The sequence below is a fragment of the Suricata suricatta genome, chromosome 5 (assembly GCF_006229205.1).
Source record: "Suricata suricatta isolate VVHF042 chromosome 5, meerkat_22Aug2017_6uvM2_HiC, whole genome shotgun sequence".
NCBI lineage: Eukaryota > Metazoa > Chordata > Mammalia > Carnivora > Herpestidae > Suricata > Suricata suricatta.
Window position 1 is genome coordinate 125,619,076 of NC_043704.1, and position 23,606 is coordinate 125,642,681.

The following is a 23,606-nucleotide window of genomic DNA, read 5'->3' on the forward strand; positions in this document are numbered from 1 at the left end:
AAGCCCCTCTGCCCAACCCTATCCTGACCGCCTGCCATTGACTATTTGGGCTTTGCTGCTGCTGAGCCAGGCCATGCCCAGCCCATGAAGAAAGGGGGCAAGAGGATGAGGAAGGACCATGGATGCAGCTGGCCAGCACCCACTGCAACCATGGCCTTGCTCAGCCCTGGAGCACACGGGCTGCCAAGCTTTCACACGTCTGGGTCTGAGCTCTTCTGAGGTGGGGTTGTGGAGGGTCAGCCACAAAAGTGGAGGCACTAGAGACACACTAGGGTCCTGGGAGCCAGGCGCTGGCTGATTGAAAGGGCCAAGGAGCTGGACCCATTGCTGAAATCAGGGTCAGCCATCATAGGCTGGTAAGCACAGAAATCACCTACAGCCTAAAAAGGCTGCCCTGTGGCTGGCACATAGTAGGTACTCAGGAACCTGTTTGCTAACTGATGAGTGGATGGATGGGGGTATGGATCCAGAGTCAGACTAGAGGCAGGGCCATCAGTGGGGAGCCATCAGCTGTCCCAGCAGGAGCAGGCACGACGTGGATTAAGTGGGAACACGTAACAGAGAGGAGCGGAAAGGTCAACCCTGAGCTGGAGACAGAAGGAGGACTCCATCCCAGTGTGTGCGAGCGAGTGGATGTGTGTGGAGGAGGGAGCAAGCAGGCCGTGGGCTGGATGACGGAGGGAGCCTAGGACAGCTCCTCACTACAAGGAGCAAGTCTCAGGGGACAAGGAGTTTGTTTAGGGGCAGTGGCTCCAGTGTCTGTGGGACAGCCAGTGGAAGTGGCTGGGTGTCCAAGCCCAGAGCTGTATCCAGCCTGGAGAGGTCTGCGCCAGAAACCCTGGTTCAGGAACTATCAGATTTAAATAGAGCTGAAGCCACAGGGTGGGTATCATCCTGGGGAGGACCGGGCAGGAGGTCCAAAGGGCCCAGAGCCACCTGAGGCAGGGGCAAGATCAGGGAGGATCAGTGTTCTGGAAAGTGTCGGCATAGCTCCCTGAGGGCAGGGATGGTCAAGAACGTGAGCCATTCAGTCTGGTGAAGTGAGGTTCCGCCACTTCAGTACTGAAGTGCTCCCAACTCCCAGAGGGACAGTTCAGAGGAGGGTTGGAGCCTCAACCAGAGTCCGAGGAGTAAAGCGGGGGTGGAGGAGGGAAGTGAAGACCCCACAGGAACCTGGCAAAGAGGGGAAGGATAGATGCAGGCAGTCCTGAGAAAGAGACAGAAGTGGATAGGGCAGCCAGGACTGGAAGGGAGGAGGTGAGGACACAGATGCGCAGGGACACTGCCAGAGGAAGATCAAGCCTTGCAAAGACAGGAGGCATGGACCAAAGGCTGACAGAGAGGCTGGCTGAGCAGGATGAAGGGTTCATTAAGGAGAAGTCCTGCCTGGGCCTTGTTGAGTCTGAGGCCAGGTTGTCTCTGAGAAGGAAAGAAGGGGGTGCGTGCCGGAGTCTGAGGAGAGTGGGCTGTGTTGTAATGGCCACCAGAAGAGATGGGACAGGCTGCTGGTCTGGCAAGGAACCCAACTGAGGCCAGAAACCCAGCCACAGAGCAGTGAGTGTCCAAAGCCAGCCGGGCCCAGGTAGAGCCAGGAGGTGGGGACCAAAGACCGGAAGCCACAGGGTTTTAAGTCAGGAGTCAGCCAGGCTGGCGTGCAGGCCCTGCAATGTGTCTGGTGCTGTCCTTGGCCTTGGGAGAGTGACAGAGACACAACTGTGGAATTTAAGCTAGACACTGAACAAAAAGAGGGGGACAGCAGCTAGGCAGGTGGGAAGCAGAAGAGGGGTCTAGAGGCCTCCTTGTGGTTGGACATGGATCCTGGGGTTCTGATGTGAGTGGTGGAAAGGATCCAGGAGCTCAGAGAGCTCAGGAGGGAGGCTGGCAGAGGTGTGGGCCCTATTGTAGAATTAAGCACCTGGTTACCTCAGCTTCTCTAAAAAAATTGAACATGTCAGGGCTGCCTTTCCCACAACCCTAAACCTTGGCCTAATTTGTTCTTTTTTTTTTTTTTCAATTGTAGTAATATAACATAAAATTCACCCTTTTAATCATTTTTAAGTGTACAACTCAGCAGCATTGAATGCATCACAGTATTGTACGACTATCACCACTGTTTCCAAAATCACCACAAGCAAAGAGTCTGTACCCATGAAGCAATCCCTTCCTGTTCTCCCTGGTAACCACTAAGTCACTTACTGTCTCGATAGTCCATTTAAGTGGAATCATGCATATGTGTCCTGTTGTGTCTGGCTTACTCAGCATCATGTTTTCAAGGTTCATTCATGTTGTAGCATTTGTGAGAACCTCACTGCTTTTGATGGATGAATAATATTTCTTGGTACAGATAGATGCCACATTTGTTTACTCATTCATCTGTGATGGATATTTGGGTTGTTTCTACCTTTTGTCTATCGTGAGTAACGCTGTCATGAACAGAGGTGAACAAGTATCTGTTTGAGTACCTGTCTTCAGTTCTTTGGGGCATATGCCTCGGACTGGAATTACTGGATCATATGACAATTCTGTTTAGCTTTTTGAGGAACCCCCCAAACTGTTCTCCATAGCTGCTGCACTGTTGTACATTCCCATGAGCCCTGCACAAGAGCTCCACATCCTTGTGATCTTTTTGATGACAACAGCCATCCTAGTGGGTGTGAAGTAGTGTCTTGTGGCTGTGATCTGTATTTCCCTGGAGACTAAGGATGTGAATCAGCTCTTCATCAGCCATTTATGTCTCTTTGGAGAAAGTGTATGTTCAAGTTTACCCATTTTAAAATTGGGTTGTCTTTCTGTTGTTGAGTTGTAGGAGTTCTTTACATATTTTGGATACTATACCCTTATCAAATGCATGATTTGTGAATATTTCCTCCCATTCTGTAAGTAGTCTTCTATCATAATAATGTCCTTTGATGTCCAGAAGATTTTTATTGTTGGGAATCCCAATTAATCTATGTTTTCTTTCATACCTTGTGTCTTTGGTATCATATCTAAGAATCTCTTGCCAAATCCAAGGTCATGATGATTTACTCCGTGTTTACTTCTAAGAGTTTTATTATTTAAGTTCTTTTAAGTCATTGCTCTTTTTTAAATTAATGTTTATATATGGTATGGAATAGGGAGCCAATTTCATTCTTTTTTATGTGGCTATCCAGTTTTCCAGCACCATTTGTTAAAGAGACTATTCTTTCCCCACCTGAATGGATTTGGCATCCTTGTCAGAAAAGTCAGTTAGCCATTGGTGTATGAGTAAATTTGTAGACTCGCAATTCTATGCCATTGGCCTATATGATCCTTATGTCAGTACCACACTATTTTGATTACTGTAGTTTTGTAGTAAGTTTTGAAATCCAGAAATATGAGTCTTCTAGCTTTGTCCTTTTTTCAAAATTGTTTTTTACTATTCTGGGCCCCTTGCAATTCTATATGAATCTGAGGATGGGCTTTTCCATTTCTGCAAAAAAAAGGCCTTTGGATTTTTATAGGGATTGTGTTAAGTCCATAGATTGCTTTGGGTAGTATTGACCATGAGTAGGGGCTGCTACTGCCGCCCAGATGTCTGCCCACCTGGCCAGCTGTGGGGTCTGCAGTGAAAAAATGTGTGGCTGTAGGGCCAGTGATTCAGCTGCTCAGCCCTACCTGATATGTCCAGCCCCCCACCAGGGATTGCCCTCAGCCTAGCTGTTGTGCCTCTGGCCCTCTCCTCCTCATTCTCTGCCTGGAAGAAAAGCAGCACCGGCTGCAGGTCCCAGGGCACTGGGCTTCCACAACACTCATCCAGGCTCTGACATATGACATAGCACACCCCTCCCACTCCGCAGGTGACGGTCAAGAGTGGCCTGGACGAGCTGGTGAGCGACCTGCTCCAGGAGGCCCATAGTGACCTGGAGAGGGTCCGTGTGATCTGGATCTGGATCTGCCACCACATAGGTAGGGCCACCTGTGGTGCCACTGGCTTTAGGACTCCCTTGACATCACTCCCTGCAGGACCTTGTTCCCCGGGGAGCCTTTCTGGGATTCACTTGACCACCAATGTGTACAGAGAGAGATGGACAGTGGAGAAGAAGGGTTCCCAGGTGGCTAGATTGAATCAAAGACTAATGAAGGAGGGTAAAACTCACCCCATGCTAACAGTCTCCATGAAGGGTTACTGGGTGGGGGATCCCACGTGGCCATCTGCCCACAGCCAGTGACCAGAGCTAAAGTGCCTTCATCCAGCAGCAGTATTCCCTCGATCCTGGCTTCCTGGTAGACCTGCTCCACAGACCTGAGAACCGAGGACAAAAAAGTCACCTCCAAGAAGGATGGGCAGATTCATAGCTATGGGGAAAGTTGTTACGGCCATACCAGAGGTTTCTTCGAGTACCAGAACCTCTCCCTGCTCACTGATCTCACACCAGTACCCTCAGCCAGCAGTCCTCACCCCACCTCCAGGCACTCAGAGCAAGCTCAGGGTGCCAAGGCCTGTGCGGCTATCCCCAGCTTTGCACAAGACAGCCTTGGGGGTCTGAACAGTTCAAGCAAAGCCCCACAGGTGGTTGCCAGGGGAATGCTGGATGCTGCCCTTGCAGTCAATGTAAGAACCAGGTGGTGGGATGGACTTCTAGTGTTTTCCTATGATGTAACAAGCGAAGCTGTCCTGATCTGCTGCCACTGGGCCTTCCCTTTGTCCTCCCAGAGCAGCAAGGAGGGATGCAGCTTAGAGCATGAACTGACACAGGGAGGGTATCTGACCGTAGGATGTGAGAGGCCATTTCCTCCCACCCCAAGCCCCACAGCTCAGTTCAGCCTGGGCCTTAAGAGGGCAGAGTCAGAAACAGAGCACTAGGTAGGACTTCACTTACTGCCTGCCACCCTCACACATGTCCCTTTTTGCCCTTAGTGGCCACAGTGATTCCTGTCTCAGGGCCTCACTGCTGGCCTTAGGCTGTTAGTGAATGACAGGCTGTTTAGCAGTGGCTCAGAGCGCCCTCTGTGGGTATGAGGCCATGGGGTGATGGCTGCAGCAGGGATAAACTTCAGACCTGCCTGGTAGGGGAAAGGGGGGGAGTGCAGAACGCCCACCTCTAGTGCTGTCTTGGTCCCCTTCCCTCCCAGCCTCTCCTCAGACGCCTAAGGAGCTAGGCAGCCTCTTCTGCCAATGCCTTGTTCTTCTTGCCATTGCACATTTCTTGCCACAGTGACATTTCTGAGAGTTAGTTGGCCCTGGCTGGCCTTGGGTTTCCTTGAGCCCGCAGTAGTTTCTCCTGGACCTGAGGGAGGCCCGCCCCAATGGTGCTGAAAGCACAGCTGAGGGTAGGGATGGTGCCACAAGTCAAGGACCCCCACCCCACCCCCTTTCTCCTCTGTACCAACCTTGGTTGCCTCCCAGGTCGTGTTTCTCACAGCCTCCTCTGCCCTCCAGAGTATGACATTGAGGCTGCCCAGGAGAAGGACCGCCAAGCCTTCAAGCCCACCGACATCCTGCGGACCCAGAAGACCAACTGTGATGGCTACGCTGGACTCTTTGAGAAGATGTGCAGGTACGAGAGGGGTCCAGCAAAAGGTGGGCAGTCCCAGGTGGACCACCCTCCCCCATCCCTTTTCCCCTTCCAAAGCACCGAGCGCCTTCACCCACATGCCAGGCCTGAAACCTGAGTTTGCAAACTCTGCTCTGGAATCCAAGTGAGTCCTGAAAAGGTCAATTTCTCCCTTTTTAACACCAGCATAATTGACTTTGTACCATCTGCCCGGCTTCGCGATGCATTAACATAATGGCAGATGAATGCACAGAGATAATTTGGTTATAAAAGGCCCTTTTCCCACCTTCTCTGATCTCTGTGCAGCTGAAGGTTAGAAGAATGGCAGGTCTGGGAACAGGAGGACAATGGCTGCTGACGCCAAGGGGACTATGAAAGCTGTCCTCAGGGCTGGCACGGGGGCCCTCTCTCAGGGGAAACAAAAGATCTCCTACCTGAAAAGATTTGTCAGTTGGAGAAGCTGAGTAACTAGGAAGCAGCTTTTCTCTTGGAGCCTTCGGGCTCCATTTTCATTGCTCTGGGAACACGCATGTGGCCACGTTGTCCGGGTGGGTGACAGCCGGTGAGTAGCTGGTAAGGAAACCGCTTGTGTTCAGAGACACCATTGCTGCCTCTAGGCGACCTTGAGACTGACTCCAGGCTGGGGGAGCCCCGCCGACCCCACAGCTTCTTGTGCCCACTCTCTGAGGTCTGCAGTGCTCCCCAGGACACAGTCAGTCAGCCCTGGCCGCCTCCCCAGGGAGATGGACAGGCTCTGCCCACCGTCTCCACAGGCCTCTGGGAGTGGGCTCCTTGGGCACCCAGATGTCAGCCCACCAGGACTCAGGTGGCCATTCACCAACCCGAGTGTAGCAACAGACACCTGGGCAGTTGTGATCTGTCCTTTCTGCACACACAACCCATTCCTGGACTAGCACCCAGCTGTGGGGTTCCTGCTCTGTGACACCACCACCAGGCACAGACGTGTGCCTGCCCCTTTGTGGCTCCAGGCCTCATGCCCATGCCCCACTCTTCACTCCCCCCACCTCCAAGCCCCACCGGAGACTACAGTCCCAGAGACAGCCAGGGCACGTCCGGGGGCGGGATCGCCAACCCTTCTGCAGCCCATCCCGTCTGCCGAACTGGTCCTTCCTACCCCTCACATTCCTGCCCCCACTCCAGACCCGGGCACCCCAAAATGCCTGGGGGCCCCTCCAGGAACCGGGATCCTCATTGGCCCTCTGCCCAGACTCCCTAGGCCCTGGCTTCCTGAACAGGACTACTGGCTCACACCTTTATGTAAAGTTGCCCCAAATCTAACCTCCTGTACCCGTCCAGCCCTGCACCTGCGACACTGCCTACCCTTTGTGCCCTCAGGGTCACTCTGCTCCCCTGTCTCTCATGCTCCTTCCAGGACAGCCCCCTCCTTTTCCCTCCTGTGATGTCATCAGCCCACCTTATACACAAGCTCCAGTCTTGCCTTAGGCTTTCATTTAATAATTTTTCCAAGTTAAAAAAATAATTATTGATAGATGATTTATAAAATGCACAGAAGGAAAAAGAAGAAAATTAAGTTACTCTGACCACTTAGAGACAACACTTCACATTCTGTCACATTCCTTTCCAGACTTTGTTCTAGCACAGATGTGTTACCTGGGCTCATCTTTTCTTATATGTCTAATAGGTCTAATACATCTTTAGCTGCTCGCTCTGTTTCTGCTTCCCCCATGAACACCCACTCAGAATCCTGTACACTGTGGGTCCTTAATCACAGGAAATGACAAGATATTCCTAGCACAGTTGTATGAAATGGGCCTTATTCTCTTTTTAAATAATGGAATAACCCTGAGACTGTTTTCAGCTCTATTTGAGCCTGGCATCTTTCAGAGTTTAATTTTCATGTTCGTTTGCAAACTTGAAAGCACTTGGGACTTTTAAGTCATATAATATATCCTTCTTTATCCAGTATGAGCTTCCCAGCACGGTAGAGAAAGGGTGCCAGATTTAAAGCCAAAAAGACTTTTGCAATCTTCAGTGCACCAGTCCTTAATTTCCACTCGTTGATTTACTACTTGTTAGTTCAGTGGTTTTCTGGAAAGGCACTGAACCTCTCAGAGCCTCAGTTTTCCCATCTGTACATGGGGACTGTATTGCCTACTGGCAGTTCTACAGGGCTAAGTGAGAACATGCAGTGTGGAGTTGCTCCCTGATTTAAGGGTTGTTTTTTCAACCTTGCCTGTGGAACTTTCCTACAGACACACATAGACTCAGAAAATTGACACTTGCCTTGAGTGAACCTGTCAGCTTTTTGGCCTGGTCCGGATGCTTATCAATGGCCCTATTCTAGCCCGCAGCTGCTCATTAAAACACATCCCAACATTTTGCATCATTTAAAGCTAGGTTCCAGCCTGGCAGTTAGCATGTGAAAAACCTTGCACATTGCTCAGACGTTTAATAGTAGCTCATGGTTCCCTGGGTCCCTTTAACTTTTGCTTTAAAGATCAGTATCCTCAGCCATGCATCACTTTCCTAATTCCCCGACCTTCCAAATAATTGCCGAAGGTTTGGTAAATTCATTAGCGGAGTCCTTAATAACAGAAGACATGTAATCCACACTTGCTGATTTATCCCAGCTCTGTTGTCAGGGTGGCCTCTTAGGAAGAGTAGTACCTACGCGGCCATCATTACTCCTGCCGGTCCATTCTGCCTCCCTGCAATGGCCTCATTAAAGACTGATTTAATAAAGTAATTTGGTGGGGAACTCAGATATTTTTGCAGCATCTTTCCCTTCCTCATTGTCTTTCCCGAGTAACCAATGTGAGTTTTCTTTATTGATAGTGCTTTTGCTTCTAACTGCTGGTCTGGTTCTTTTCTGAGTTCCCATCATGCAGCATTAATATCCTTTCTTCTGCCTCAATTCCCCACAGCCTTCATGAATTCTGCTTAACTTCCCTGGAGGGGCCAAGCTCAATTTCCCAGATTCCTGCCACCCAGTCAGCCTCCAGTACAGCCCCTCCCCCTATTATCCTGGCTCTAGTGCCACCAGTGAGCAGATTTTCCAGAGACTTTTGGTAAAGCCAGGAGCCTGTTACATCTTGAGGCTTTGGTAATGAGGAGCTTGGTTGTCACCAATCAGATGTCAGCCTGTTTTGCATCCATCCTCCCGCTGTCCCTGAGAGGAAGAGCAGAGGCATGCTTCTGCTCAGCACGATGTCCCAGATGATCCCAGCACATCACTTCATTCCAAAGGTCCCAAAAGACTGGGAGTGACCATCTCAGCCTCCTAGGAGAGGCAAGTGCCTTGCATAACTTAAGTTCTCCCCAGATCTGACTTTGTCATATAAAGCCTCTGAAAGAGACATCTGTGCTCCCCCACCCTTAAAGATAGACCAAAGGATAGTGCTTGCAGACATGAATGACATCACCAGAACGAACCATCCTTTAATTTTGCTCAGTGCACTAGCCATACGTTTATAAATTAAAACAAACCTAATCAAAAGGCTTGGGGCAATACAAAGGTTCCGGAACTGTGTGCAGCAGGACAACTGAGTCCTGGTGTGGCTCCAGCCACTGGTTGGCTGTGCATCCCCAGGCAAGCCAGCCTCCCTCTCTGTTCCACTGACTCCTCACTTGTCAGAGAGGAGGCCCCTGAGATCACACCCCACAAGGCCCTACACAGGGCCTCAGAATGAGCATTATTACTGTGGTTATAGTTACTGACCTCACCTCACCATAAAGGCTGGTGCAAGAAAAGGCAAAGGCGACCATATAGCAGAAATACAGACACTGTCAAATTTACAAGAAGGCAACTGTTTAAACTGTGAAACATAAGCCATGGTTGTGCTTGTCCTGCTGCAGGAGAGAAATCCTAAACTTTTTTTTTTTGCCAGTTAGAATCTAACTTGGCTGCGTCGATATTAAGTTTCTTGAGGACCAATGTTTCAGGGACAGCAAGGCCCTAAAACTTCTAATTCACATATGCTTAACCACTTGAAGTGACCGTTTGGCTTAAGGCTAGGGAAACTACATTTCCAATTAAAAATGATGATATTTTCATCAAGATACAAAAAAGAAAGCTTCCTTGCCCCTCCCTTGGCGACATCCCTCCTTCCCTCTCTTATTTTCCATGTGGCTCACACACCTTGGAGAGGTGATCAGAGTTGGGAGAGTCCACGGTGGTCAGAGCCCAATGCCCAAAAGGCACACTGCCAGCCCCAGACAGCACTGCCACCCTGCTGGGGGCCTGGCAGTGGTGTGGCTAACGCAGCGTTACACGGCTCCCACAGCAGGACCCAGACCACGTCTGTATAAAACAACAGTCACAGCCTGGTTCCACCACGGCCTCAACGGATACCACTGGTGTTGCTCTTTTAAAAACTGTCAAAAGTAAAAACCAAGATTCTGCAACCCGGGGTTATTAGGCAGATGTCGTGGGATGCTATTTTGGGCTCTAAGCTGGCTGGTCAGATCTCAGAAGGAGGTGGAAACGTTTCTCATCTTGTGTCCCTTCTTCAATGCTCTCCTAGATCTTCCCAGGGAATTCCTCGTCCTTTGCGTCCCCTAAAAGGGCTGTGTTTATCATTGGCATTTTAGTGATGGTTCACATATCTGCTGCCTTTTGCAACTATGAGCACATCTAGGGCAGCCAGTGACTTTACTTTTACAATATTTTATTATGCTATAGTATTTATTATGTTATGATACAGGATATGATATAGGGTATTACTCCCTGGTGCCTGGTACAGTGCTTTTCACATAGTGTATACAGCCAGTGATCTTTGATCTTGTGCCACTTTAAGTGGGCAACCATGAAATGGTCGTGGGTCATCCTGACTAGCACCCAGCAGCTGCAATTACTAGTTCCATTATTTTGCATGAGAATTATGGATTATTAACAGTAATGCCTTGCATTATGACTTCTTTGTCCCATTCATTTTGCACATTGCTGCCAGGTAACAAAATGGCCTCCTATCATAGTCGAGCATGGCATAAGCTTAGAGCTCAGTTTATTTTCTCATCTTTGTTCTGCCCCAGGCATTCCCCATGGCCTTCCCAACTTCCGTTCAGCTGGTCACAGGAGAATTTACTCCTAGAGATCATTTCATGCCAACCTTCTTTTTGCCCGTGATGGGCCTGGCAAGGTCACATTGGAATCGACCGTACAGCTGAGAGGGAGCCCAGACCCCTCGGCTCAGCCCAGCGACCGCCAGGCGGCCTCCCAATTCTGCCTCCTTCCGCCCTTCCCAGACTTGAAACTGGGCTCTCCTGCCCCTCCCCCACTTGGTTCTCAAACCCTCCCTCTACTCCACCCTTCGGTGGGAGGGCACCCCCAGGTCCACTGCCTGGGACACGCTTCTCCGAATTCCAAGCAGCACCTGAGCCATTGCCGTGTGACACCTGGGGGCCGTCTGCATGCTCTGTGCCCAGCCTCCTTCCTCTGAGCCGGGGCGGCGCCCCCATGGGCAGCTTGTCCAGGGTGCACAGCCCCCCTCAGTCAGCTCACCTGGCCGCGGTACTGTTCCCAGGACTCCGCGTAGCCCTCCACATGGCCGGCAAGTGAGCGCGCACGAATGTTTCTGGGCAAGAAAGGAAAATAACTCACCAAAGAATGTAATTTCAAGTAGTATTTATGGATTTTTTTTCCAATTCTAAAAGTAACACATAATCATTACTGAAAATTTAGAAGATATAGAGAAGTTTAAAGAAGAAAATTACAATCCCTCCTAATCGCATTAGTAGGAGACCAGACGCAGACGGCCGCAGCTCCCTCTGCCCTCCTCCGCTGCCTCCCCCTGCACATGCACACGCACCCTCACCGGAACACACTCAGGCCTGTGCTGAGGGCTGAGTTTTATAGGCATTTGTCAATTAACATTGTGTCAGGGGCATGTTTTCCCTCACGTTTCGCACTCACTCTGAATAGATGGAGCCTACCCTCTAGGAAAGCCCCGCCCCCGCCCCCGCCCCCGCCGCCGCCAATCTGCAACCTCCATCCCACCCTCTGGCTGTGGCTTCCCCGCTCCCCCTCTGCTGCCCATTTTCTCTAACACCTTAAACATGTTCAGATCCGCCCACCCCAGAGAGGCACGCCCCCTCCCCCCCCCACTCTCCCCAGGGGGCTGGGGGCTCTCCAGGAACACTTTCCTCCTCCTGGGGCTCCTCCTCTGCCTCCTGTGCCTCCTGCCTCCAGCCACCGTTCCAGGAGTAGGTTTTGGCTTTTACCAGCAGGAAAACCTGACTTCAGGATACAGTCCCTCCTGCTCCCTGCCCTCTTCCCAAGTGCTCCTGAAACCCTTCCCAGAGGGCCTCGCTGCTCTGCTCCTGTGGCATTTCTTAGCCTGGGAGTCCTGGACCTGCTCCTGTGAGGCCGCAGGCAGAAGGGCAGGCCTGCGCCCTGCAGAGGACTGAAGCCCAGGCAGATATTCAAGCAGCACGATGTCATGTGCGGGGAAGCAGCACCTTGACTGGGCAGAAGGTGGAAACTCCTAGACTCCCCATTTCACTTCACTGACTCTCTCGACACGTGATAAGTAATATTTAGATAAATAACATTTCAACCAATATTCTGATGAGGGATGTTTTTTTGAGAGAAAGAGAGAGAGAACATGAGCAGGGCTGGGGCAGAGAGACGGAGGGAGAAAGAGAGAATCCCAAGCAGGCTCCCCACTGTCAGCGTAGAGCCTGATGCAGGGCTCGAACTCACAAACCGTGAGATCATGACCTGAGCCAAAACCAAGAGTCGGATGCTTAAATGGCTGAGCCACCCAGGTGCCCCCAATATTCTAATTGTTAATTAAACATACATTTTTAGAGGGACTATTTCCCCTGTTCCTATAATTAATGCGGAGCCATTTTCCCCCATTACCCTGAGAGGCTGCATGGCTCTCTTTGGAGAGCACCTGAGCCTGCAGACCTGGTCTGCACAGTGACCCCGGCCACCAGAGGCCCCCGGGCCTGTCCCATGCCCAGAGTACAGACTTGGTTCCTCTGAGGGGAGTGCAGAGTTAGCGGGGTGGCTTACGTGCTACTCAGGGAGCCCCATGTGAGGGGCCACCATGAACCTCCTGGATAGCCTGGACTGTGTTTATTATACCCATCTGCCACAAGTGAAGGGAAAGGGGCATGAAGAAGGAGCACCTTTCTCTAATTCACACAAAGGCCCCCAGGAGAACTAGCACTGGGTGTCCCCTGGGTCAGAGGAGCAGTCTACACTAGCAACTGCCATGTTGGGGGGCAGGGCCTATGGAAAGGAAAGCCAGCCAGTCATGGAGGGACTCTCGGTGTCTTGCTTTGCCCTTCGGGTGGTGCCTCAGGGTTTCAGCTATGAAAGCCCAGGCTGTAGCTTGGCCATGATTTCTGTGGTCCCCACAGGTGACCAGCATCCATCCCCCACTGTCCAGGCCACAAAGAGTGGTGCCACCTGGGTTGTGAGCAGTGGGGGAACACATTCTCAAGAGAGCGGAAGAACTCAGGTTGAGTGAGTGGTCACCATCTTCATCCACAGGGGACTCTGAAATTGTGGCCAGGGCATTCAGTCATCAAATGAGCTTAATGCACCGTAGTGGCCCAGGCTGTCAGCCCTGAGTGTTCTTAACAACAGGCCAGTCCTCTCCCAGTTGGGGCTGGAGACACAGCTGCCCTGCCCCAGGTCCCCCTACACACGTGTCCTAGAGTAGGACGTCATGGAGAGAGTAGAGCTCTGCTTTCTTTGGTGCCTTCACGTCCAGCCCCCCTCTCTGATACCTGACCCGTGTCAGCTAGACCAGCTCCTCAGTCACATGTTTAGAGCTGCTCTGGTTCTTCAAGCACATTATCATTTCCTGGGTTCCCAGACAACCCTAAACCATTGCACCCCTGTCCTCCGGAAGAGCTGCAGGCGAAACACAAGGCAGGTCCAGTTTGGGGAAGGTTTCAGGAGTGATTTGCACAGTCTCCAGGGAGGCGCAGCCACCAGGGACTAAAGCCAGTCTGTGCCAGTAGGACCTGCCAATCCTGCATCCCTGTCCCCAGCCCTGGAAATAAAAGCCCTTAGGCCATCTGCATGTGACTGTGTGAAAGGCAGGGAAAAGGAAAGACAGGAAGGGACTGAGGGACGGCAGACATGTCTGAGGCCTGGGATCGCAGACTGACAGACTTGCGAGGGAGGCACAGCGCCAGCAGGAGCCCCCCCCTCAGGCCCCCTGTCCCCCTTCAGGATCGCTGGAGTGCAGTGCATGACTGTGCCTGGCTACTCCAAGGGCTTCGGCTACCAGACAGGGCAGAGCTTCTCCGGGGAGTTTGACCATGCCTGGAACGCCGTGTTCCTGGAGGGGAGATGGCACCTGCTGGACAGCACCTGGGGCAGCGGCCTGGTGGACTCGGCCACCTCCAAGTTCACCTTCCTGTGAGTATAAATCTCAGCTCTGCTGGCTGTCTGCCTAGTGGACATGGGGGAGGCGCAAGGTTGAAGCAGCAGGTGGACAAGCCGGATGGGGAGCGAAGGTGGGCTCTGCTTGCCACTGGCCACTCGCATCCTTCCTCCAGCTCTGAGATGAGCCAGCTCCAAGCCAACAGTAAGGGCCCAGACCTTTCTGTCACCTCACCCTCCACTGATGAAAATCCCTCGTCTGGCTCCCTGTTGCGCCCTCTACCCAGGTTCTAAAAGCCCAGCATTTGCTCCCAGGCCAGATGGGAGAGGAAAGGCAGGGCTGAGAAATTTTTTTAACTGTCTGTAGAGTCCCTTCAGGCCTTTGGCCCATTAACTGTATTACAGCTCCCACCGGGCTGCTGGAATTCTCTTCCTGGTGTCTGCTTCTCCCAAACACCAGGGTTCCTGCTTTGCTTCTCTGGGCTGAATGCAGCCACATCACACCTCTGCAGAAGGGGTTATGGCTTGTGGGAAGGGGTGCTGTGGTTGCACAGAGTCGCTGCAGGACACGGGGTGGGGGCAGGGTGGCGGGCTGCAGGGTGCTGGAGCATGTCTATTCTTCAAGGCCTTGGCCAACTATGTTCTTAACCTAAGGCCATGAATTTCATCCTGGTTCATAACATCTCTCAGCAGCTCAGATTCCTTTTTATCCAGAAAAATAAGAGCACTGTCTCTGATTTTTGCAGTGTAAATCTCTACAGTTCTGCACACAGACCAAATAGAAGCTAAGAGTGAAGCATCCCCATCTTAGATGAATCTCCCAGTTCTTCTCTTGATCCCTATCACTAACCTCTAGACAGCCATGTTTCATTGGCCCCAGGGACCACGGGAGGGCTGCCCACCCAAGACTTTCCCTGCATGCTGGCCCTCCACCCCACTGGCTGGCACCTGGTCCATGGGTTATGCATCTGCTCCCTCAAATCTCTGTTTGGCTTTGAGAGTAGCAGGAGCCCATTCCCCACCGAGTCAGCCCCAGTGGACCATGGTCTGCTCTTAAAAGGGGCCTTAGCTCCTGCCATGGCTCCTATTTCTGGAAGCAGCCGCTGAGGGGGCGTCTGCAGGGCCCATGTTAAGACTGGAGATAGTGGCCCTTCCAGCACGTCGTTGGCAGGACCCCTGCTGTGGGTGTGCTAGGCAGAAGGCCGCCCCGGAGATCCCCCTGCGAGCCACTGCCTCTTCCACAGAACTGAGGCCTGTCACCCCACATGGCTCCTGACCAGCTTCCCCTCCCCCAACCTCTAGCTACAATGAATTCTACTTCCTCACCCATCCTGCACTGTTCATCGAGGACCATTTCCCAGACAACAAGAACTGGCAACTGCTCAAACCTCCTCAGTCCCTGAAGCAGTTTGAGAACAACATGTACCACAAGAGTGAGTTCTACAACAAGGGGATGCTGAGCGCCCACCCGGAGACTCCGGTGATCAAAACAGGTAAGCCCAGAGTGGGTGGCCAGTGGGGTAGCAGCAGGCATCTGGGCCCACAGGGGAGTGCCCTGCCAGGACCCGTGAGCTTGCTGTAAGCTGTATATATGTGCAGGTGCTTCTAAGGCTGCCAAGGCCATCAGGCCATCAGGGCAAGGCGCAGCCATAGGTCACATTTGCAGGGAAAGATGCCCAATAACACCTCCACATCCTTGCGTAGAAAGTCCTTGGGTTTCCTTAGCCCCTGAGGGCCACACTGGCAGTCAAACCTGTCAGTGATCCAGGGCTGGAGGGTCCCCAGCTAGGTGAGCCTCTCCCAGTTCCCTCAGCAGGGAAGGGGCTGCCTCAGGCCCGGCTGTACCCACCTCCCAGTTCAGGTCCTCGACAGAAGCTCACTAGCCTGCTCTGTTCTTCCAACCTCCTAGCAAGGAGGACGCATTGGGCCAGCCAAGATGGGATCTGTGTGTCGACAGTCTAACTGGCTAGTGAGGGAGCACTGGGGGTGTCCCAGGACCAAGAAGTGGGGGAGGCTTTGTTGTGGGAGCGGCTGCTGAGCTGGGTGTTGGGAGCTGGAAGGGAGCAGGCATCGTGGTACACAGGGACAGACATGCTCTAGAAGGATGCAGTGAACCCTCCAGCACCTAGGCTAGGGCAGGCTCCAGAGGTCCAGCCTGGCCTCCTCGGCGCCCTGCCCTCACAAGCCCAAATGCCCCTTGGCTCTACCTGCTTCCCTCCTGGAGGCAGAGGCCAGCATTTTCCAGCCAACATCCCTGTGCAGTGCAGGACACCTGGATGAGCTGTCCCAGGGCTGACCTGGACTGACCCTTGCTCCCCATATTCCCACAGCGGCCTCAGACACTCAGCCTGGGTTTGTGCACTCTGCAGTTTAGGGGGGGCAGCAGTGTTCTGAGGGGGAGAGGGGGTACAGAACTGTGGTCACAAGCCTCGCAGGGCTGACTGTAGTGGGCTTTGTCTTTGTATGTTCAAGGCCCTGGTGCCTGGACTGGGGCTGGGACATAACCTTGACACACTACAGGGCCCAGCACAACCCAGTCAATGCACTTGCCGTCCCTCCCCCTGCAAAACACACACTTTAGCAAAGGACTGCTGGTCAGCACCAACTCTGCTACGAGGGGGCCTGGGAAGGCCTGAACTCACACTGGCTGTTGCACAGAGAGGTCTATAAGCATGTCTGTGGGTGAGCCCCACCCCACACCGCACAGTGATAGGGACGTAGGGGGCACAGGTGTCCCCACGCTCCTTACAACTGATTTGTCCCTTCCACCTCACAATGGTTGCTGTAACCAGTTTGCTGAGCTACTTTTTTAAAACTACAAATACCTGGAGGCTCCGGCTGTTACAATAACAGCATGAGGCTGCGGTCTTTGAGAATGGTGCTTGTGTCAGGTGGGAGCCTGGTCGGTCTGCTGTGGGCCATGGAACCACAGGGAAGAATGGACCAGCTACACCAACTTTAAATTAATAGCACGGAGTAGAACTTGCCTTTGTAAGAGACACAGAACTGTAAACACTGGGTTTCTTAATATATAGTAATCTCAAATGTGATTCCATATTCATGATGCATATTTAAAGAATATTTCTTTGCTGGAGCTAGTTTTGTTAAGAGTGGGGACAGGAAGAAAGCAGAAGAGGGAAACAGGTGGGCAAAAAGCAGGGAAGGAATAGGACACAGGATGTAGGGGGAGGAATACCACTGAGAGGAGTGAGGGGAGGTGGAGGGAGAGGGGATGCAGGGGTGGGTCACAGGCTCCTACAGAGTCCCTGGAGTCACCAGCCCTTATTTCAAGTCTTCAGGCCATTCAGCTCACTTTTGCCTAGAATCTGCTGGGCAGGGCGCCCTGGTCCTTTCCTGGGACAGGCAGTTCCCCACTGCCTCACCGCAGGGAAAACAGACATTGCAGAGAACTAATTCATTACCACGGTGCTAAGCTTCCTGCAGGAGACGCAGAGCTACAAGAGAGGCTTCAAAGAGAGCTCACAGTCACCTAAGGGCTTGGAGAAAGCCTTCTTTGCATTCTTTGCAGTCAGACATTATACTAAGATCTTACCTGGTTTGGAGGAGAGCAGTGAGGGATGAAGACTGTGAGGGCTACGGGATGTGAGGGGGTGTGCCCTGGAGGATGTGAGACAATGCCCGGTGGTCCCCAAGAGGAGGGTCCTGAGTCAGGCCAGGCAGGAGGGACAAGTCTCTCACTGGTCTCCAGTTTGATGGTGCCTCACACAAGTGAGCCCAAGAGTGACCAGGTAGATAGTTTCGTAGGGGCCCTTGGGCAGCCATGTGGAGGTGCTGGGTGGCACTCCCCATCAGAGGTGAATTCCACAGGATCTCACAGCCAACCCTCGTGCAAGATGGAACAGGCTGAGTCCATGAGCAGTTAGTTGAAGGCTGAGACAGCTTCTGTCTGCTGAGTTGGCTTAGAAGAGGAAGCAAGGGGAGAGGAGAGATTCAACCAAGAGAAAGAAAGTAGACAAAGAAAAATCACCAAAGCACAAAGCACTCCACAATTAATATTCCAGAAAGGGAAGGAATGGCAGCAGAGATGGGGTGGTGGTCAGTGGGCAGGAAGAGGACCAGGCTGGAGAGCGTGGTGGGTGCAAGGGGAGAAGAGCACTTCCAAAAGGGCATGGCAGTAGCCCAGCCCAGAAGGAAGTCACTGACATCTTTGGAGACAAAGGACCAGGGTCAGAAGAGAGTTGCATGGGTAGAGAGGAAATGCTGTGGGGAGAGGTTAGCAGTCGAAGGTAGAGAAAGATTTCCAGATGGAGGAAGGTGGGTGAGGCTCTGAAAGGAGTCACTGTCCCTCCCAGTGGTCCCGTGAGGCAAGGAGAGCCATGTAGGGGAATGCTCACAGGCTATAAAGCCAGAGAACTGACCACCTGTCCATGAAAAACCAGGACAGAGCAAGACAAAACTGGAGGGCACAGGGAGAGGCAGAAGGTAGGTGGATGCAAAAGGCCCTCCCTTGCACCTTTGACCTTTCCAGAGACACACTGAGCCACGCCCACATGGGAGGCCTGGGTGGGGGCTGTGGGAGCAGTGAGGCAGCCCCACCCTGGGCACAGCCTCCAGCAGTGACCCATTCCAGCCAGGTTTTAAGGTCCCCCGTTCCCCTGACAGCTGCTAACACAGGAAAGAACAGATGCCCAGAGCGGGCAGTGTGAGGCAAGACTTAAGACTGGAAGGAGACAAAGCACGTCTCTCCAACTAGTCACGGGCCCTCGTGCTGCTCCAGCACCAGGCTAAGGCTCCGCGCAGCCTTTGTCTAATGGGAATCACTTGGGTGGGGCAAGCACATCCAGCTGGGCCAGATTTTCTTTGGAGACGCTCCACTTTCAGCTCATTAAAAAGAACCACCTGCAGCTAGCAGTAGGGGAGGGGACCCTTCGAGCAGTGTGCCGTAGCTGGCTCACATCGTGGTCAGTGACATCACTTTGGTTGCTTAAAATCCATCGTGCTGAAAGTATTTATACCGTGGAAACGGGCGAGCGCTAGAAATCAGGGCATGTCTCTCCAGAGACCCAGCTGCTAAACATTTAGCAACAAATCAGCACATACTGGGCCCATCCCACCTGACCCTGGCTCTCTCTCCACAGTGAACGGGAAGGCCACTGTCACCATTGAGAGCTGTGCCCCCACGCTCTTCATGTTCATGCTCAATGGCAAGCAGGAACATGGGCTGCTGAGCCTCAGGAAGAACGGGATGAAGCTGGATATATACCCTCCAACAGTTGGCACCCACAAGCTGCAGATCTTTGCCAAAGGCAAGTCTGACATCTACAGCTCGGTGCTGGAGTACACGATCAAGTGCAGCTACGTGGACATCAGTGTCCGGCTGCCAGCTGAGCTGCACCAACCCGTGGGCCCCAGCTGGTTCTCGGAGCAGATGGGCATCGTGAAGCCCTCCCACCCTGACCCCATCATCCATACTAGCGACGGGCGCTGCTCCGTCAGCTTCGGCGTGGAGGAGGGCGTCAGCGTCCTGGCGTCCCTGCACGGGGACGAGGGCACCATCACTGAGGAGACGCAGCGACGCTACATCTTCCAGATGCAGCGGGAGAAGCGGGCAGAGCTGAAAGTCCAGTTGCCCCAGGCCGGCAAGTTTGCCCTCAAGATCTTTGTCAAGAAGAGGCTGGAGCCGGGCAACTACGTCTTTGTCTTCAATTATCTCCTGTGCTGCACCAACACCAAGGTGAACTGGCCCATGTTCCCTGAGAGCTTTGGCAACTGGGGGCAGGACAATGAGCTGCTGGAGCCTCTGTCGGGCGTGCTTCCTGCCAACCGGAATGTCCCATTCAAATTGAAGCTACATGGTATCGCCAAAGCCCTGGTGAAGGGGCAGGACACGTGGCCCCTGACCCTGAATCGAGAGGGCTACTGGGAGGGCAGCTGCAGCACGGCCGGCTGCCAGGAAGTCTATGTCATGGTGCTGGAGAACGCCAACCACAACTTCTACTCCTACATCCTGAAATACAAAGTGAACGCCCAGTGAGGGCCGGCGCCCCGGCCGCACCCTCCCAGAGGGCCACGGCCAGACTTGCCCACGGACGGCCCGACGGGAAGTGCAGAGAGCCCTGGACACCACAGAGTCTGCATGAAATCACTTCTAGGCCTCTGCCTCAGTCTCTCTGCTCAGCCGCAGGAGCTGTGTCATTTCTGTTCTGATGGCTGCACTGGCCAAGGGGACTGAGGCAAAGGCCTTTTAGAAGAAAAAGGTGCTATGTAAATCCAAGGTATTGTAAACTTTACACCACTGCCCAGACGCCCCCTTCTCGTATTAATACTGTTGTTGTTTTTATAGGGCTGATGTGGGAAAGCAGGGACGTTGCCCAGACAGAAAGCTTTTCACGTGATGTTGAGAGAGTTCTCCTCTGTGCCCAAGAGGGACCTGATCTGCAAGCCTGAGTCATTCTGAATCACAGAGCCCCTTGCAGGTGGCATCAGTGTTTCTCACCAATTCCCAGGCCCCCGGGAAGGTTGGACTACCATTTTTCCCCAGACCTGACCATCTGCGGCATTCCTGCTGCTTCTTGCTCTTCAAGAGCCTTAGAAAAAAGGTGTGAAGAGGGAGCTGGCCAGCCCACGATGGGCTGGAGGCTCCACAGTCCCTGTGTATACCTGTGATGTGGCAAAAGGAAAGTTACAAGGGGACTCCCGGTGCACACTTTTGGGTGTCCTGGGTAGAGGGCCACAGGGTGAGAGACACTAGGGCAGCCTTGCTACCTGAGTCTGAGGGTGAGAGACCTCCTATTCTGTGCTCTCAGAGGAACCTGAGGGTGAGTTCAGTCTAGTTCGTTGGTGGCCCCCCAGGCCCTTTCAGAGTCTGGCCTCAGGCCCTGGCCTGCAGCTTTCATAGGAAGCCACCAGAGGCTGCTAAAACCTTGAGGGGGCCTTGTTGGTAACCCTAAAGAAAGACCTGGGCAGGGAGGCCAGGCAGGAAGTAATGTAAATACCATCGTGCCATGTGGACTCAAGCAGACTCTTGTAAAAATGGGGCTCTGCTGGCCCCCAGTGGTCTCTACCCGCAAAGCCAGGCTGCGGGGGGCGGGGGGGGGTCCTCCACCTGCTCTGAGAGCAGTTTCTGTGCTCGTCCATATCCCATCTCCCTTCCTTCCTTTCTCTGACAGGAGAGACCCCTGGGGTCCTGCCTTCCATGCTTGCTCAGCCCTGGGAGCCTCAGCTGCCCGCAGGCCCTCAGCAGCACCTCGGGCTGGTGTTGCCATGGCAACAACCAAAAGGCTGGCTCCTGCAAGGGCAGCAGGAGAGGGAGGGATGGAGAGGCCCTGTGTGGTCACTGCAACACTGTCCCAGCTGGCAGAGACGCTGCAGGTGCTCCCTGCTTCCTGACTTCTCAGCTCTGCGGCCCCTGCCTAACCCAGTGCCCCCACCCTGAGAGCTGGCACTGGCCAGCACTCCCCCCACCCCACCCCCACCGTTCTAAATGTCCTCAGGCTCAGCCACAGCCAGGGCCAGCCAGGTGCTCGTGCCTTCATCCGAACATTTGTGTATTCAGCAAATGTTCACGGGGCACTTAATATGCACCAAGCACTGTGCTAGATGCTGGGGTCATGGACAGAACTAAGGGGCCCCCACCCCTGCTGTCTCAGAGCTCAGGGTGGGCAGCAACAGCCTCCTCTGTACAGGTCTGACTAAAGCTCCAGGCTCCCAACACCTCTGGCCATTGTCTCCCCAAAGATCCCTGCTGCCACCCAGCTTGGACCTGGCCCAGCCAACGTTACAGGGATGCCCATCCCCCACCAGGCTGGGGGTCCTGGAAATGAGGGGAGTACACCATGGGGGTCCGAGCTCTGCCCTGGCCTATGTCCAGCACCCTCTGGCAGGCTCTGCCACCCAGGCATTTGGCACCATATCACTCATGCCTGGAAAATGCACCAAGCCCCAGGGGCAGAACCGCTACACACTACGACAGGAAAACAAGGGGAGTTTTTACACCCTGAAAACTGCCTTTTTTCACACCTTTGATTTTATGGGCTGAAAGAAATGTGCTGTGTTTTGTCAAAATAATAAGTGCCTTCTGTGACTCCTGTCACTCACTGGACCCAGAGCCATGCATGTATCTTTTATAAAATAATATAATTAATACCTTCTGGAGCATGCAGAGACTGCCACCCAGCAAAACAGGGGCTGCCCCAGGAACGAAGACAAGGCCCAGCCTCTCAAAGTGTCTGTGGAACAACCACATGCCCCTCCCTTGGCATTAACCAGCCCCCTCCCCCCCACTTTGTAAAGACAGCTGTAGAGGCAATAAAAAATCACCTGTATGTCTTTCCACTGAAGTATAATACATGAAATGAAATTCAATCTTCCTGAATTTTTACATGCATGCTGCTCAGGGTAGAATTCGGGCTTGCATTTTGAAGTCTTTTATTCAAATACCCATCTTTGTCTCCTCGCGGTGGGGTCCCGGCGCCTAGTGGAATGACACGGGCGCTCCCTGGTGCCCAACGTGTGGAGCTGCCAGTGAGCAAACCTCCGCTAGGCTGAGTCTATCACCAGGGTTTTTACACAGAATCTGAAATATGCTGCTGAGATGTTTGTGTTAAATCCACTGGGTGCTTTCTCGTGGCTTCTTGGCGTTTCCTAGTGTGCACACGGAGCACATCTTTGCCATGTAGAAGCTGTGAGGTGAGCTTGGGGACTGCCCGGCAGGGTGAGAAGATGGAATATAGTGTTGGGGGGCATTTGCCCCGAAATCACATCTTGAAACAGAAACCCTGGACACAGGACATGAAGGGACGGCTTTGACCGCACTCCTTACTTCCCCAGTGAAGGGCTGACACTGATCAAACTCGGAGCTTTGGCTGGCAAGTCTGAGGGTGGCAGACCTCCACCGCGGGCAGAAGGGTATAAAAGGCTGGGGAAGGTCAGGGAGAGGGGGGCAAATGGGCAAAACCACAACTGCAATTACCTTCTTTCTGCTGGTTTCGGAAGCGCCAGCAGCACAGCAGGAGTCCGTTTCAATCTGATTATGATCATTGTGAGTTCCCCATATGCTACCTTGTCCCACCAAGACAGACTCCTCACAGCCTGCTGAGATTCAAAGGAAATAAATAGATTAACTGAAGCATGAAGGATTTAGGCTAGACATAAAGAACTATTTCCTGTTTTTAAGCAGGAGGGACATGTTGCCAAGAAAGTTTGTGAAATCCTCTTCTCAAAGGACTTGAAAAGTTTTCCCAGTGGTCTGGGTTTTAGATGCCATGCTAACTGGAAGGACTAAATTCTCTCTAAACCAGTGAATCCTTGAAATACACTAGATGACCCACGGCAAACACAAGGTGAAAGGTGTTGCTGCGTCCTTTGCTCTTAGCAGTGTGGTCAGGGGTGGTGTGCGTCTGTGTCCCACATCAGTTTATCTGGGGTCTATCATTTCTTTTCATTTGGAATAAGTAGCTGGAAATCTTAAGAGGTGATTACTTTTCATAACGTGTGTGTTGAGTTGTGGGGGGCCAGTGGCTGTTGAGTATGCTTTCCCCACATTGTTGCTGGTGTTGTTTTTCAATAAAATTTATATTCATTTTTATCCAACAATGTAATTATCGATCTGTTCTTATCACTGATCTCACAAGGCGGGGGGGTGGGAGGGGAATAGGGAAAAACACTTTCATGTTCAAAGGGAGCTCTAGGAAGAAAAAAAAAAATCAATGTCCCAGCCATTTGAATGTGATGGTGAGGTGCAAATGGAATGTCAGGCAAATAGCTATTTCACATTAAAGAAAACATAATTAGGTTAGCTCCAG

The 23,606-nt window shown here is 52.6% G+C and overlaps 1 protein-coding gene across 1 annotated transcript in view; it reads left to right on the forward strand.

The window, feature by feature from the left end:
- KY (kyphoscoliosis peptidase) overlaps window positions 1-23,402 on the forward strand; it is a 48,151-nt gene extending 24,749 nt beyond the window's left edge. The window contains exons 8-12 of the mRNA XM_029938765.1: window positions 3,819-3,927; window positions 5,402-5,519; window positions 13,690-13,878; window positions 15,145-15,335; window positions 18,942-23,402. Coding sequence (XP_029794625.1) covers window positions 3,819-3,927; window positions 5,402-5,519; window positions 13,690-13,878; window positions 15,145-15,335; window positions 18,942-19,837 — 1,503 coding nt within the window. The 3' untranslated portion in view covers window positions 19,838-23,402. The remainder of the gene's footprint in view (window positions 1-3,818; window positions 3,928-5,401; window positions 5,520-13,689; window positions 13,879-15,144; window positions 15,336-18,941) is intronic.
- Window positions 23,403-23,606: the final 204 nt, after the last annotated feature.